General features: G+C 43.0%; 1 protein-coding gene across 1 annotated transcript in view; it reads left to right on the forward strand.

The window, feature by feature from the left end:
* Window positions 1–16,677, forward strand: part of WNT2 (Wnt family member 2) — a 46,036-nt gene that overhangs the window by 12,696 nt on the left and 16,663 nt on the right. Inside the window, exon 4 of the mRNA NM_001195319.1 lies at window positions 12,862–13,126. Coding sequence (NP_001182248.1) covers window positions 12,862–13,126 — 265 coding nt within the window. The remainder of the gene's footprint in view (window positions 1–12,861; window positions 13,127–16,677) is intronic.

The following is a 16,677-nucleotide window of genomic DNA, read 5'->3' on the forward strand; positions in this document are numbered from 1 at the left end:
CATGACTGAGCATTAATACGGCCTGAGGTTTCAAATCTGAGTCTTGGCCAGCTGTGGAGAGCCTCAAATGCCATGCTGAGATATTCAGATGCCGCTGTGAAGCAACAGGAAAGTACTGAGCAGGAAGGTACTGAACAAGGTACTGGGGGAGATGTTAAATACTTAAGTTCTACTTCTATGCATTGTTAATTTCTCTAGAGTCCACTTAAATAGAATGATAGATTTCAAAATTAAAATCTTCTGGTTTGAATGAACAACTTAAAAAAATGGACTCAATAGGAAATTTATGAGAAATTTTTACCTCCCTGAATTTTATTTTCAGCCTTACCTATACATATAAAGACTGATACAAGCTTCCTGATGAGTAGTAATTAAAAATTAGCACATGGCAACTGATGTTGCTATTGCTATTTATATTTTTAACATAATGTTTACATGGTTATTGGCATTTCTCTTATAGCTCAGGGAATAAAGAATCTACCTAAAGTCTGCCTGCAATGCAGGGGACACAAAAGAGAAGGAGAAGGAAATGGCAACCCACTAGAGTAGTCTTGCTTGAAGAATCCCATGGATTCTGCCAGAGGAGCCTGGCAGGCTACAGATGGTGTCACAAAGAGTGGGACACAACTGAGCCCAAGCATGGATGGACTTACACTGTCATTAGCTCATTAGGGGTTCTCAGCTATTGACATCATGTTGACTAAGGCAACATGGAGGCTGGGACTCTGGAATTAGAACACTGGTTCCAAAACTTGAGCACAATCTTGGACAGGTTACCTAACAAGGATAGCTACATAAAATATATATACCTATGCATGAGGCTTTAAGCAAACCTAGAAGATAGGTATCATTATTATCTATATTTTGCAATATGAAGAGACTAATTTCAGTTAGGGAATAAGTTCAACTTGTTTCCTAATTCCCACTAGAATTGAATTTATTCCCTAGCTGAAATTCAAACTTAACCTAGGCTCCTGTAATTTTTATTTATATATTTTGACAGCCTGTATTTTATATGTGAGGAGTTTGGAGGGTGAAGATCCAAAGTTTTAGTTCTCTGCCCTGCCCAGGCCAGCACCAAGCAAGGTCAGTGCTGTGGAGCACAGGGCCCACCCCTGAGCTTAGCCCACTGGGGCACGGCACAAAACAGATGCTTCCCAGTTCTGACTACAGGAAATGCCTCCAAAGTCAACACAAATGGATACTGTACAAGATGTAAGCACAGCTTTACAGGCAAGTAAATTGTGGGCCTAATAAAGGCTTCCAAGAATAAATCCTATGATGCCACCTAAGATAAATAATACATAATGGTTCTGAACCAAGAGAACTGGACGTAATGAAAAAGAAATCACTCTCTAAAAGTAAGGAATGGCAGTAGAAAGAAAGTGATAAAACTGAACTGATAGAGCCAAACTGCTTTAACTCCTATATATCCTCATCTTCCCTTCATGTTGAGCATCTTCATGAAGCCCAACTTTCACTTAGCACAGATTTATCTTCTGATTGGTTTTCTACATTCATAAAATTAAATGCATTTTGAAAAATTAGATCAGTTCTCCCTGCCTCGTCTCTATCTTATTGGACCCCAAAATAGTATGTTCGTGATACAGTTGATCTTTTATTGTGTATGAATCAAAAACTAACCAAAATTAAAGCCCTGAAGCAAAGAATGACTCTTAACAAAATTGTTACAGTTCCAGGTAAAGTTCTATTATTCATACAAAATATTTTTCTAGACTAGCTTTATTAGTCAGTAAGAACTATTATATATATGGTTAGTCAACAGTAATGTTCTTGAATTCCACAAATATAAATTCCACACCTTATATTTCCTAGCTAAGCCCACCCACAGGCACTGTTTTTAAAAGCATGACAGTGCTCAAGAAAGCACAGTGTCTTATTTAAGTTAATAAATGATTGCATAAGCAAATCAACTGCGCAGTTTGCTAATAAATATTCCTTGTTTTCCTAGTTCCAGAGCATGCATGTATGTTCGAAAAATATGTTGGTCTGGTTTTCACTCTCAGAGATGTGGACCTGTCAAAAGGATTTAATTGTTAATAAATGTATTTGGCTTTCAGCCAGTATCTGAAAATTAAATAATATGATTTTAATGTGTGTTTCCCTCAGGAAAATTGATATAGGACCAGAAATATGGTGGTTTTGTGGCAAACACCCAACTAAAAAGTGACGTGCTAACACTTCTTCAAATGCTCAAGTTAAACTAAATAATTTAGTTGAAACATATAGCATATATCAAACTAAAATAAATCCTAAGTAGGCTTTCTAAGGCAAGGTCAGTAGTTAAGTTTGCACAGACTTCACATGGTATGAGATAGACGGCCCTTTTTCTGATAGGGAGAGAATCAGTATGGCATGACACAAGGGTCATAAACTTAGCAAAATGCAGGTATTTAGAAAAAAGATAACTCTCATGATCTACAAAGAAGTCTTATAAAGACACCCTGGCATTGCTTGAGTTCTGTCTTCAAAAAGGCTGAGTTGAGAAACGGAAATTTCACTCTCCTTGGGAGAAGTTTGTCTTTAAAACTGTCAAAATAATTCTTTGTGGACTAATTTAATGGGAAAACACTAAATGTAAAAACTTTTGCAGAACCCACCACTGAAACCAGAGTAAATGAACCCTTCAGGACTTTATAAGAAAGGCTGGCAGAGTGATTTCAGGTGTCAACCTGGTGTCAGACAGGCTTAGGGTGCATCCTGCCTCAACCATATTGCCTGTAAGACCTAGGGCAAGGTCCTCAGCATCTAGGTATCTCAATAGCCTCATCTGTAAAATGGGGGTGAAAATAGTATATGCCTTATATGCTTGTGTGGATTAAATAAAAGTGCTTAAATCAAGTGCTTAGCATAGCTTAACATATGCCAAGAGCCTAATGAATATTATGCCTCGTTATTATGCTCTGACCTTTAGTTGGGACAGATAAATATAAAACAGAATTATTCTGTTGCACAATTCATGTATTTCCTTCTTCTATACCTTTTTTTAAAAAAACATTCAGACTTCTGTTTTTGTAGTAGAGAATACTAATATTTATAAATTTCTTAGATTCTAAGAGTAGAACATAACTTCTGTAGACCTGAAGGCTTAAAATGCTGAAAGTCAAAGATTTAAGGGCCATCCACAATCTACTAAGTAAAATTTAGCAATAATGGAACAATGAGCTTATTGAAGATTTTTTATTGGGAAAAGTTACATATTAAGCTAAAATGGTTTCTACAAGGCTAAATGCCAACAGTAATGCTGTCCTCAGCAGTCATATTCATTCATCTTTTTAAAAGTCGTCATGTCAAATGAGGTTTAATGATGAGATGCCACAGAGCAAACACTGATGGGACTAAACAAATAGTGATGGAGGGGGTTGGTGAGGAATTGTGCTGGCTGCCTGGGGTGTATAAAAAGCTATCAGGGCTGTGAGACTGTCAAAACAGGAGTCTAAGGAGGCAGAAAATGGAACTTTGACAGCAGTCAAGAATCAAAGAAGGAAGTGGTAGAAGAAACCCTTTAGAAAAGATTCAAGACAAAATAGGAAACAGGACGAATGTGTCATGGGGTATGGCCTACGCTTCTGAGAGAAGTTTTCAGTATCGCACATTGAAGGCAGACAGCAAGTCACTGTAATCGATTATTTATCATGTTCTTTCTGGTATAAAAACGATACTCATACAAACAAAAGTAAGACTGAGGAGTGCAGAAGTGTGTATCATAAAGTAAGAACATTTCCTCCCCTCACAATCCTTGTCTCCTTCCAGAGCATTTCAAAGTGCAATCAGATGCAAGGCTGCGGATAGAACATATACTTTTATACTTCTTCCTCCCTCAGATCTCATTAAAATCATACTAATAGAATAAGCATGGCTTAAACCAACAATAAAGAAAATGGTCAAAGAAATGAGAGAACTCAACAAATTTCTGGAAAGTAGAAAGGGAATGAAGAAATTTTAAGAGTTGATGCTTTTGAACTGTGGTGTTGGAGAAGACTCTTGAGAGTCCCTTGGACTGCAAGGAGATCCAACCAGTCCATCCTAAAGGAGATCAGTCCTGGGTGTTCATTGGAAGGCCTGATGCTAAAGCTGAAACTCCAGTACTTTGGCCACCTCATGTGAAGAGTTGACTCATTGGAAAAGACTCTGATGCTGGGAGGGATTAGGGGCAGGAGAAGAAGGGGACGACCGAGGATGAGATGGCTGGATGGCATCACGGACTCGATGGACATGAGTCTGAGTGAACTCCTGGAGTTGGTGATGGACAGGGAGGCCTGGAGTGCTGCGATTCATGGGGTCGCAAAGAGTCGGACACAACTGAGCGACTGAACTGAACTGAACTGAACTGAAGCAGGATGAAGAAGCCTCAGTCTAGAAGAATAAAAGTAGATGAGGAGGGGGGGGAAAAGCAGATAAGGAACATGGAAACCAAGATGCCCTGAGAAAATTTCAGATACAAATGAGCGCTGGAAAGAAGCACAGGTCCGAAAACTGGGATTAACTGAAAAACCCACTGGTAGCATAAAGAACCCCATCTTCTCCCCTTTACCCCTAAACAGAACTCCTGGAAGTCTAGCATCAAATCTTCTAGGCTTTTTGGAGTTATAGTCCCCCAAACAAACAGTGTCCTACCTAGTCACTAGAAACCAAACCTCTGGTCCACAAGCCCTACCATATAACCAGATTCCTAAATATCTTTTTATGACTTCATTCTTAAGTACGAAGAGAATGTCCAAGAATTACCATATACTTGATTAAATTCAGAAGCATAAAAGAAAAAACAAAAAAGCAGTAAGTCAGGGATGAGAAGAGAAATTTTTAAAAATCAAGAAGGTCCAAGAAGGTGTTTATATCCATGAACAAGAGTGGATGCTTTCAAAAAGTGACAATTAGAAAACAAGAGAGAACTTGGAAGAGAAAGTCAAAGAAATCTCCCAGAAAGTAAAACAAAAAGCCCAAAGGACAAAAAGGGAGTCATAACATCACCTCTCTTTCTCACTTGAGTTTGAAACCAGCTGAAAAGTGGACAAGGGATGTAGATGTAAGGAGTAACAGCAGCTGCTGCAGGATGGGAAAAAAAAAGGGCAGCCCTGGAGAATGCAGATCTGAACCTTCTATTCCACTCCAGAGCTGGGCAGACTTACTCACCCTGTCCCAGGCTGCGTACCCGGGCTCAGCAAGGAGCCCCTTGCTGGAGGGCAGGAGCTGATCATAACTCATCTTCTCCACATGCTGGCAGATGCCCAAAGAGAAGGAACCCAGACACACAAGCCCTTCTCCTTCCTCTAAACTCACCAGTTGGAAAAGTCTGTTGTCCTCCCCTGGGGAGAAATTAGTAAGGGGATAGAGAGAGCCAGGAGTATTACTCTAATGGAATTTCTTCCTCAAGAAGCCAGGAAGAAAGTATTAAAACTATAAAAGAGAAAATATAAGAGACATGGAGGATTGATTCAGAAGGTTCAGCAACTTGACCAATTAGAAAGCCATAAAGAGACTAAAAAATTGTGGCATGTTGAGGGGGTGGAATATTAAGAGAACATCTCAGCGCTGAAGTTTTCAGATTGAAAGGGCCCACTGACGGCTGAACAGGACTAATTTTTTTAAAACTTCTAAATACATCCTTGTGATATTTCAGAACACCAAGGATAAGAGCAAGTTTCTAGTGCCTTTCATGTAGGGGGTGCGGTGGTGGGGGGCGGGGCGGGCAGTGAAATGAAAACAAAAATCAGTTGGCAGAGATCAGCTGCATATCCGATTTTCCATCTTAACACTTAGAAGCCAAAAACCTTGGAGCAATACCTTCAATTTTGAGGGGAAATTATTTTCAACCCAGAATTTTATCACCAGCCAAGCTATTAGTCGAGTGTGAAGACTGAGTAAAGACTTCATAATACACAAGATTCAGAAAATTCATCCTCCGTGCACCTTGAAGGAGTTACTCAAAAAGGGGCTGCAGTAAAGAGAAGGAATGAACCGAAAGAAAGAGAGAAAACGTGGCATCCGGCAGTGCCGTGCGCTCCTCTAGGAGGGCATGATCCCAGCTGTGTCCAGGCGAGACTAAGACGACTCAGAGGCACAGAACCCCCCCAGGAAAGGAGGGGAAGTGGTGGCACAGGTGGAATGAGCGTGAGAGTGGAAGACATTAGGTTACAGTAAGTGCACTTAGTAACAAGTAAAGTAAGAAAACACCCAACTTCACTCTAGCAACATTCTTCAGCCCAGACGTTGTCCAATTGGATCAGAGATTATAAAATGCAGTCCTGGCACAGTCCTTGGTTGTGCAGTTAACTAAGGAAATCAACGCTGAATATTCACTGGAAGGACTGATGCTGAAGCTCCAAAACTCTGGTGAAGAGATGACTCTTTGGAAAAGACCCTGATGCTGGGAAAGACTGAAGGCAGGAGGGGGAAGGGGGTGACAAAGGATGAGATGGACGGCATCATCCACTCAATGGACACGAGTTTGAGCAAACTGTGGGAGATAGTGAAGGACAGGGAAACCATGGGTTTGCAAAGAGTCAGACATGACTTAGCCACTGAACAACAACAAATATTTATTGTTTTCAGTTTTTAGATTTGATGTTCAGACATACCATGAGAGACTTAATTATGGTCACAGAACATTAATGCTCTAATCTTCGTCACCACAAAAGGACAGACCATGCTGATGGAGACTAGGAAGTGGAAGGGGAGGAGAATGGAGGGGCCTGCAAATATCCTCATCTCATGAGAGAGAGCACTGGTGACTTCTGGAACTAGAAGAGGTGTAAGGATTCTTCTTGAAGCTGGAGAAACCATCAGAACCAACCATGATAGAACCATGTTGGGAGTGTGGGGGAGGGTAAAATTAGTGAGATGTGAATCAAGTTTTCACCCTCACTCATAAGAAGTCTATCAGGGACTATACAACCTGATTGGAAGGTAAATAAAGTGACTGGCAGAACTGTCACACTCAGCTGTGCCAACTGTGCGTGCAGCCCTCTCCAGAGGGCTCCATTCACTGGCATTCAGGTTTGTTTAGTTATTAAGAGAATTTTCTGGTGGATGTCCATAAAATACCTTGAGGATGGGATTCTGTTTCTCACAAAGCTGGAGGAAAACTAGTACAGATCTTGTTCTACAGACACATACTGAACCACCACGAGGGCACAACGCATTAAAAATGACTGCTCTGGGGTTGTGCCAAGCCCACCGGGAGGGGAGAGGTGGAGCGGGTACAGCAGAGAGTTACTGCTTTTTATTCTCTTTTCTGGACTCTAATTTTTAAAAATCATGTGTACATGCTGCTGCTGCTCCTGCTGTTTAGTCGCTCAGTTGTGTCCAACTCTTTGTGAGCCCATTGACTGCAGCCTGCCAGGCTCCTCTGTGCGTGGGATTCCCCAGGACAACCCACCGGAATGGGCTGCCATTTTCTTCTCCAGGGCATCTTCCCCAACCAGGGATTAAACCTGCCTCTCCTGCTTGGCAGGTGGGTTCTTTACCACTGAAACCTGGGAAACCCCACGTGCACATACTTAACTTTAAAATTCAAAAGTAATATATAAAAACAAACACAAAAAGGCCCAGACTGTCTGGCAGTGCCTGGATGTCCCCAGGTCCCCTGCTTCGTTCACTCATTTCTTCACAGTGCAAATAAAATGTCTGTTATAGCTCCACAGCTGCCTGTGTGGGAAGCCCCCAGCCCCTCTTCCCGCGGCTCCGGAGACCCCGGAGGAGCATCCTTGTGGCAGGGCCCTGCGCGGCAGCCTGTCCCAAAGCAACGCTAACGCAAAGGGCTGTTTGTGGGAAATTTTCCCTGAAGGTCAGGACATTTTGGAGACATAGGATATGACACAACTTCTGATTCAGTCCTCAGATATCCCAGTTTCTAGAAATGTAAGCCTGGCTCTGCACGTGAATGTCTTACCTGCTCTGGCCGTGGTGCGGACTCCTTTTCTACTCCGCCACGTTCCCTGGTTTGGACGTGACTCTCAGCCTGGCTGTGTATTAGAAGCACCTGGACCGGAAGTGCCCTCAAGGTGGGCCCCACCCCCTGGCCAGGTTATGGTGTATTCCGCTCCGGGAGAGGTCAGGGTCTCTGTGATGGAGACTGTCTCCAGATGGATTCTAATGTGTAACCAGGAAGAGAACCACTGCTCTGCTCTGCTCTGCTGTCTCTAGTTGCCAGAGAACAATCCCAAGATTCTTGGTTTGTTTGTTTTAACTTGAGGGGTAGTTTGATTGTTTTTCCCTCTTTCGGATTATGCAGCCCCTCAGACAGCATCCAGATTGTAAATGAACATTCTTTCCCTTCCTTCTCTTTGTATGCACACATATGCAAGCTTTTTAAAACTGCATCATACCACTTACATTGTTCTGCAGTTGGCTTTTCACTTGATTTCCTTTTATGCCTGTAAGAATGATATTATTAATTAATAAAAAGCCACATCATATTCCTTTATTAAGCCCATACCATTGTCTTGTTGACATCATCTGGGTTTTTCCTAATATTTTGCTATTGCTAATTATGCTGCAGTGAACATCCATATGGGTCGGTATCCTTCAAAGCTTGTGCAAATATTTTCAGAGTATCACCAAAGTCAAAGGATACTGTACATTTAAAATTTTGATAAGTATTGCAAAAATGCTATTTTATATGACATTGATTTAATCTCTCACCAACAGTTTGTTAAAGGCATCTCCTTTCCATGAGTATCACCGAAGTGAAAGGATACTGTACATTTAAAATTTTGACAAGTATTGCAAAAATGCTCTCTATTTTACATGACATATTGATTTAATCTCTCACCAACAGTTTGTTAAAGCATCTCCTTTCCATGCTCTTACCAACACCAAATATTATCAAATCATTGTTTTTTTATTATTATTTGCTAACCTGCTAGGCAAAAGAAAAAAAGTGTTACGCTATTTGAGTTTGCTTTGTCTGACGCCTAGTGAAGTTGAACATCTTTTTATCTTGTTATTACTACTTTGTAATTCTCCTATGAATGAACTGTTTCTTAGGTTTTTTATGACAATTAGTTTGGAAGATGAATGTAATTCCTATTTCCCTCCTTACCTCTTTTTTGCTCTAATAGGTCTATAACATTATCCATTTAATTCTTGATTTAGTCAAAAGAATAGAGGGAAGCAGAGTATGCACAATTCAAAATTTGAGAAAAACACAATTTACAGGAATATTTAAAATGTGTTTGTAGAAAGAGCACGGATCTGTGGGTGAGACATATCTGATTCACATTTTTTTAATAGTCTGCCTCTGTCTCGCGGGGTGACTGGGGATTTGACTTTCCTTACTGAGCCCTGGTTTCCATAACTGTAGAATGGGAATAATAATCTACTTTGCCTAATCATGGTAATTACATAAGACAATGTGTGGAGCCTGGCACATAGTGCTATGCTTATTATTATGTTATTATACCATTTGAATATTTGAATTCTTCTAAACTGGGAAACATTATTGTGAGTTTCTTACTCTTACATCAGCTACTTTCTAAATGAGGCCACCTAGGCTTAGATCCTCTGCCCTCTGCCTCTCTGATGGAGTGGGTGTTTCCCTCTTCAAGGTTAAAGATTTGAATGTCAGGTCTGCAAACTCAGTATACAGAAGAGGCAGCGGTAACCCCCAAGTGTGACTGAGCACTGCATGTTAGGGAGGGGACCTGGAGATGCCAGCAAACCCAGTACCAGAGAAAGTGTCTCACCTTCCCCCTTGGTTAATTGTCAGAGTCTGTGATTAAACCACAGTCAAGAACTGATCATGGTTCCAGTGGAAATACTTTCACTTGTAAGTAACAGACCCCAGGGAACCTAAAAGATGAGGAAAACTTAGCATCTTGGATCACGAGAAGTCTGGAAGGAGAGCAGGGCCACGGAGGGTCCGTTCAAGCAGTCCAGCAACCCCCTCTGGAAGCTAGTTCTTCCGTCTCTCCAGGCTGCTGCCTACAGCCTGTTGCTCGTCCGGCACTGGCTGCTTCATGTCCCAAGGGGGCAGCTGCAGAGAACGGCATCCAGAGACAGAGGAAAGGACATTTATCTCTTTTAAAGAGTGAAGGAACCTTTCCTACAAGCCTCCCAACAGATTATTTGTAACATCATATTGGCCCAAATTGTATCACTACATACTCTTTGCAAAAAAAAAAAAAAATCAGTGGCAGAACAGTGCAATTAGTATAATGATTTGGGTTGTTCTGGGTCAGAAAGAGTCCAGGCCAGTTCTGAAGCACATGGCTACCCAACACCTGAACAGAAGTCGAAGGAAGAGAGAAGTGGCCGCAGCCACTCAACAGTGAATGACAGTGATGATCAACAGGGTGTACCACTCCTGCGTGTGCTTATAAGAACTCATAAAGTGTATTTTAAATTAATATGCAAACCCTTCAGTTAATCATGTAAAAATACCAAGTTCTAACTTTGTAACCTGGAAACTTAGTATTAATATTACAAAGGAGAGTAATATATCCCAGTATTTTCAAAGACAGAAGTATTGCTGCTGCTGCTGCTAAGTTGCTTCAGTCGTGTCTGACTTTGTGCGACCCCATAGACGGCAGCCCACTAGGCTCCCCCGTCCCTGGGATTCTCCAGGCAAGAACACTGGAGTGGGTTGCTATTTCCTTCTCCAGTGCATGAAGTGAAGTCGCTCAGTCGTCTCCGGCTCTTCACGACCCCATGGACTGCAGCCTACCAGGCTCCTCCATCCATGGGATTTTCCAGGCAAGAGTACTGGAGTAGGGTGCCATTGCCTTCTCCAGACAGAAGTATTACTTGTGAGTAAATAAGTCAGCTTTTAAAGGAATACGCTTTGATGAATAAGCATTCATAGTCAGCTCCCAAACGCTTGGCACGGAGTGAGCTCTGTGTGGCTCCATCAGGATCTTTGAACAGAAAGCTCCTGGACAGGTGACCCAAGTGGGGCAGGGGGGTGGAGTCAAGATGGCCCTCCTAGTGGTGTTTCTCTGGCAGAGGCCTGCTGTCTGGGTCACCTAATGAGTCTCATACCAAACACCTGCCATATAAAGATAGGGGGGCAGAGTTGGGGGGCACAAGGGAAGTGTAGTTCCAGAACAGAAGTCCATTCTGAAACATCCTTTAAAGATGCCCAGAGCCCCGGGACCTGGAGGGCCAAACTCAGGACATTTCTCCTTCCTTCTGTGTCCTTCCCTCCAAAGCTGGCTTATGCTGAACAGGACAGGCTTCAGATGTAACAGGGCACAGTCATCATGTGGGACAAAGCGGGAAAGGTGTGGTGCTCTGGGCTGAGCCAAGAAGGGGATGCATAACTGTGGAGCCCCATGCTGTCTCAGCTCCTTCTAGATTGCTTTTGTGGGACTGGTCTTCTGGAATGATGAACATTTTGCACGCTTGGTTCCACCATAGCGTTGGATGGAAACTGAGTCTGTGGAAGAGGCAAAACCTGGGTAGAGTTACCTGGGGTGAGGCCCTGGGGAGGGACAGGCAGCCTGGAACACTGGTTTCTGTGAGATGGGGTATGGGGTGAGCTGGGGTGCTGTGGGGAGCTCTACCCCAGTTTCGTGCTGGAGCCAACCCCCATATCCCCACCCACCTCAGCTAAGAACCCCAGAGAGTGGGCAGAGTTCCAACCATCAGCTCCAAGTTCCTAGAAACAGGGCTATCACCCTAAGAATTTTGTTCTAGCGCTGCCTCAGATAATGTCACCAAGGGGTTTCACTCCCCTGCTGCCTCTGCCTCCCATCCGCAACACCCCTTGGCTTAGACACGCAAATGGAGAGGACAGAGGCCCTCAGAAGGCAGGCTTCTCGTCCTCTGCCCTGTGCCTGAGCTGAGGCCAAAGGCTCAGACTTGGTGAGGTCTCCAAGGTCATTCTCTCCCATAGCCTCTCTCACTCAGAAATGAGTGTCACAGTGCTCTGGAGAGCTGATGAGGGAGACCCTATTCATCCCACTTGCCTCTCTGTCCTCTCTCCAAGAGAACAGAGCGAGCTCAGCTCTCACTGAGTTATTCAGAATTACTCAGCCAGAGCTAAGTGATAATCCCCCAAATGCAATGTCACCCTCAGGGTCACCGACTGACTTTCCAGTGTACCCTGACTCTGTCCTTACCTGCTGTGTAGCCTTGGACAAGTGCTTTTACAACTCTGTAAGTCTTGCTCCTCAATCATCTGCAAATGAATCCTGTAACACAGGCTTGTGAAGATCAAGGTCATGGAGACAGAGTGCAGAAGCATCAGCACCATGCCTGGACCATGGGAAACACCTCATAGATAGGGATAATCACTATTATCGGCTTATCAAGAGGAAACGGGCTTCGCAATTATTTGTTCGAGTAATAGTATACATTTTCAACATAGTAAAACATATTTATTTAGAAAATACTCTAATTCATCCCCTCATTCTTCAAATTGGCTCCACACCCCAGTAAATTCCAATTAGTGAGGCTTTTTTTTATGCCCAGAGGAAAGCAGGCTCACAGTCAGGTGCTGTCCCTCCCCACCTGCTACAGTCAGGGCAGGGTGCCCAGAGCGACCAGCGAGTGACTGCAACATCTCCCAGTCCTGAGTCCCAGGATCCTGGGTCTTCAGTTACTTCTCTTTTCCTTCCCCTACCCCTGCCTTAAAAAAAAAAGAAATATATATATATATGTGTGTGTGTGTGTGTGTGTGTGTGTGTGTGTATATATATTACTGCAGTGTAGTTAATTTACAATGTTGTGTTAATTTCTACTGCACAGCAAAGTGGTGCAGTTATATATACTTTCTTTTTCATATTTTCTACCACGATGGTTTATGGTCACTTCCTGATTGCTTGGAGGTAAGAAAAGTGGCAGCGTGTGTATATATCTGAATCTGCCTCCACTGAACTCACCCGTCCTTTCCCACAGGCTGTAAAGAGGTTCTTGAAACAGGAGTGCAAGTGTCATGGCGTGAGCGGTTCCTGCACCCTGAGGACCTGCTGGCTGGCCATGGCTGACTTCAGGAAAACGGGCAATTATCTCTGGAGGAAGTACAATGGGGCCATCCAGGTTGTCATGAACCAGGATGGCACTGGTTTCACTGTGGCTAACAAGAGGTTTAAAAAGCCAACGAAAAATGACCTCGTGTATTTTGAGAATTCTCCAGACTACTGTATCAGGGACCGAGATGCAGGTAAGTTCAAAACACTTTATTCAAAGTACCTAATTCTTCCATGAATCAGCACTCCTCAATTTAAGAACAGTACTGTATTTTCCACCTGCCAGTCCTCTAAGTACAGCCTGCTGTCTTCAGGTTCAAAACTCAGGTTCTTCAGCATTCATATTTTAAGTGCACAGAAAGCTTTCCTAAGCAACTGGAGAAATTCACTGATAATGTGCAGATTCTGGAGCAATGGGAACCCAACAAGAATGTACGTGGCAAAAAGTCAAAATGTGCAGATTAGCAAAAGTCCTCAGCCTGGGCAGAACTCTAACTGGTGGGTTCATGTCCACTCTGTATAGAAGCCCAGCATCTTCCCTGTGATTTGATGCTCAGGGGAGGACAGCTTTGCAGTGTATCTGCCCCTTTAAGTCCCACCTTTGTGATTATGGAAGAGGATCCCAAGGCTTTAGAGTTAGCCTGTTCTGAAATCCTCCATACTTCACACTCCTTCGCTCTTTCCAAAATGCTCTGAAGTTGCCAACTACTTGAAAGCAGGAATTCATCCCCACTGGCTCAGCTGTCGGAGAGCAGTGGATGAGGGCTGCGTAAGAGGCACTTCGTTTATTAAAGCCACACCCTTCCCTTACTGACGGCACCTTCCCTGTCCTGAACTCACTCAGAGGGCAGCTCCATCAGCCTCAGTACAGCAGTTGCCACCTGTGGGCTTTACACATGTGCTTTTCTCCACCTCTTGCCCCTCCTGGTCAGCCCTGAACTCTGGGCTTAGCACAAAATCCATGCAAAGACTTTGATACAGAATAAGAATGAGCACTATGTCTCAGTGGAGAGGAGGTGATGGGGAGCCCACAGCCAACTTATCTCAAGCCAACTTCTCAGGCTTAGTAGAAAGCAAGGGATTTCATTACCAGGAAAAACATCCTCAAATTCAAATTCTGAATTTGTTTTTCATTCCAAAGTAATTGCAAAGGAAACAGTAAAACAGAGCGGACGTCAGCAGCTCCTATCACAGGTCTGAGCAGGATTATCAGGGGATGTCACAAAAAGTCCAGAGCCTCTTCTTTGTCCCCAAGTGGTTGAACTGCCTTCATGGTTTGATGAGCTGGTTCTTTGCAGCCCCAGAGCACGTTTGGACATGCAGCCCCTGGATTAATAACTGCTGAGCGAAAGGGCCAGATGCTGTGCCCTGCTGCATTCCTCACGTGCTTTGCGACCTCTAACAAGTCATCCTACCTGTCAGGCCAAAGTTTCCACCCAATCCCCAAGAAACCTGTGTTTTGGTACAGGAGGGTCCCAGAGGTCTGGGTTCCTTTCTGCTGCTAACTAGCTGCTTAACTTCAGACTGCTCAGACAAGCATGGGGCTGATGACATCAGGATCACTGTAGGAACAATGTACTGACTCCTGTGTGCCAGGTACTGCTCTAAGACCATTGCACACATGGTCTTATTTAATCCTTAGAACCGCCCTATGACATCAGTGCACTGGAACTGATTATTGAAGAAAAAAGACAAAAATGATTAAGAAGAGGGTGGCTCCTGGTTGATCAACATCAACCAGGAACCAAATTCACCTCTTATAATTTTTGAGATCAGTTAAGTACCCTGGATATCACTGTCTCTATTGTAAAGATGAGAACGTGAGTAACCAGCTCAAGATCTGGCTGGTCTTGGAGGGGATGAATGTCCAGTTGTCTGACCCCATGACCTGTGCTCCTAACCCAGACATTGCAGCTTGCTCCTGTCTTTCTCCCAGGGCATGTGTGTGAAAGGACGGGTGAAGCATGAACCTCACTTCAAACATAAGAGGACCTGCTTCCCTGGACATCTTTTCTGGTTTTTTGAATTGAAGCAGTTTGCACAGTGAAGCAGTTATGCATGATGACCATTTAACTGCTACATACAGATAGAAAGACCTTACTTTCTCTTCACAATGGGGAGATTCTGAATTGAATCCCTGCTACCTCTTCAGGATACTAAGTTATTCTTGCACACTTTGCTTTCTATACTCCCATATATTAGAACATGATTCTGTTTCTTGATCCTAAAATAGCAAACACAGTTGCAGTACCCACCACATAATAGGGCTTGATCTATATTCTCTCATTGAGTAAAGTGGGATGTTATTATCCCACTTCATGGGAGGGGAAACTGAGGCTCAGACAGGTTACGGATTTTTCCAAAGGACTCTAATGGGTAAGAGGCAGAGGAGGGACCTGAATCCAAGTCCTCCCATCCTTGTAACTATTTCACTCTGCCTCCAAATGCACCGGCCACAAGGCCTACTGCTGCAGGTCTAGACTTTCTGAGGGAGGTTATATAATTTAGTCACTCTCTTATTTCCCTTCTATTTTAGCTTCTCTGACTTAAAAAGATTCGAATTTGGTTCTGGGTTGGTATTGATTTACCAGGAGCCACCTTGTTATCTTTTTAAGTAGCCAGTTCCATTGTTTTAGATCAGATTTCCACTAAGATTCCTAGATTATTCATAAATTGAACTATATTTAAGGCCTTTTTATTTTAGCTAAGCCTAGAAAAATGCCAAAGTCATCTATGAAAACTTGCAATATTTCTTTTTAGTTCTGTTGACCGTCAGACGACTGTTTTAGTGAAAATATGATTTAGGGTGTTTGATATTACGTGGAGAAATCTTGGATTTCTGACAGTATTTTGTCATTGTTCATATCTGGACAAATAACACTTACAAATAACACATATATGAGATGCCGATTTTCCCTGAGACAGCCTCCTTTAACCCAAACGGCTGCTGAGGGCCTAGCCCTGGTCTGTGTAGAGACGAGACTTTCTCCAGGCTACATTCTACTAGAGACTTCTGCGGTATGTGCTCTGAAGAATCGGTCAAAGTGTGTAGTTCTGAATCTTCCTGGAGCGGCTCCCAGCTTTCGATTGTTCAGGCAGTGAGACATGACAGAGTCTGAGAACTGTGAGGAGGGAGATTCCCGAATCTAACTCAGTGGCATTTCTTCTCTGGGCTCTCCACCCTCATTCGGGTGAGTGCTGACATTCTCTGGCGTACATTCTAAGACGCACTCACGGGTAACGAGTCAGGACATCGCCGAGAGAGTCTCTGTATGATTGCACGACATCAGACCTGCTTTACGGTAAATGGAACATGTTCGAAATGAGTTATTGTTGTTCACTTGCTAAGTCGTGTCTGACTCTTTGAGACCCCATGGACTGCACAAACCAGCTTCCCTCTCCTTAGAAATGGGTTACCATCAGAGTTATCCAGGCTCCAAAATAAGTCAGAAGTTTTCAGTAAAATTTAAATCAAATATATTTGTGTATACATATATGCGTGTGTGTGTATATATATATATATATATATATATATTTACTTTCTCTTTTAAAATTGACACTAACTTTTCCCTTGATTTCACCACTCTGCTGTGTTGTGGTCATTTTATCTTGCTTTAAAAAAAAATATCATGTACATTTAATATTCAACTGATTGGGCAGCTTCCCTTTGTCAGCACTTACAAAAGCAATGGTGGTAAGAAGATTGAACATTGTCAAGTCATAGATATTTGGAATTGGCAGACTT

Source organism: Ovis aries, chromosome 4 (genome assembly GCF_016772045.2).
Source record: "Ovis aries strain OAR_USU_Benz2616 breed Rambouillet chromosome 4, ARS-UI_Ramb_v3.0, whole genome shotgun sequence".
In the NCBI taxonomy this organism is placed as follows: Eukaryota; Metazoa; Chordata; class Mammalia; order Artiodactyla; family Bovidae; genus Ovis; species Ovis aries.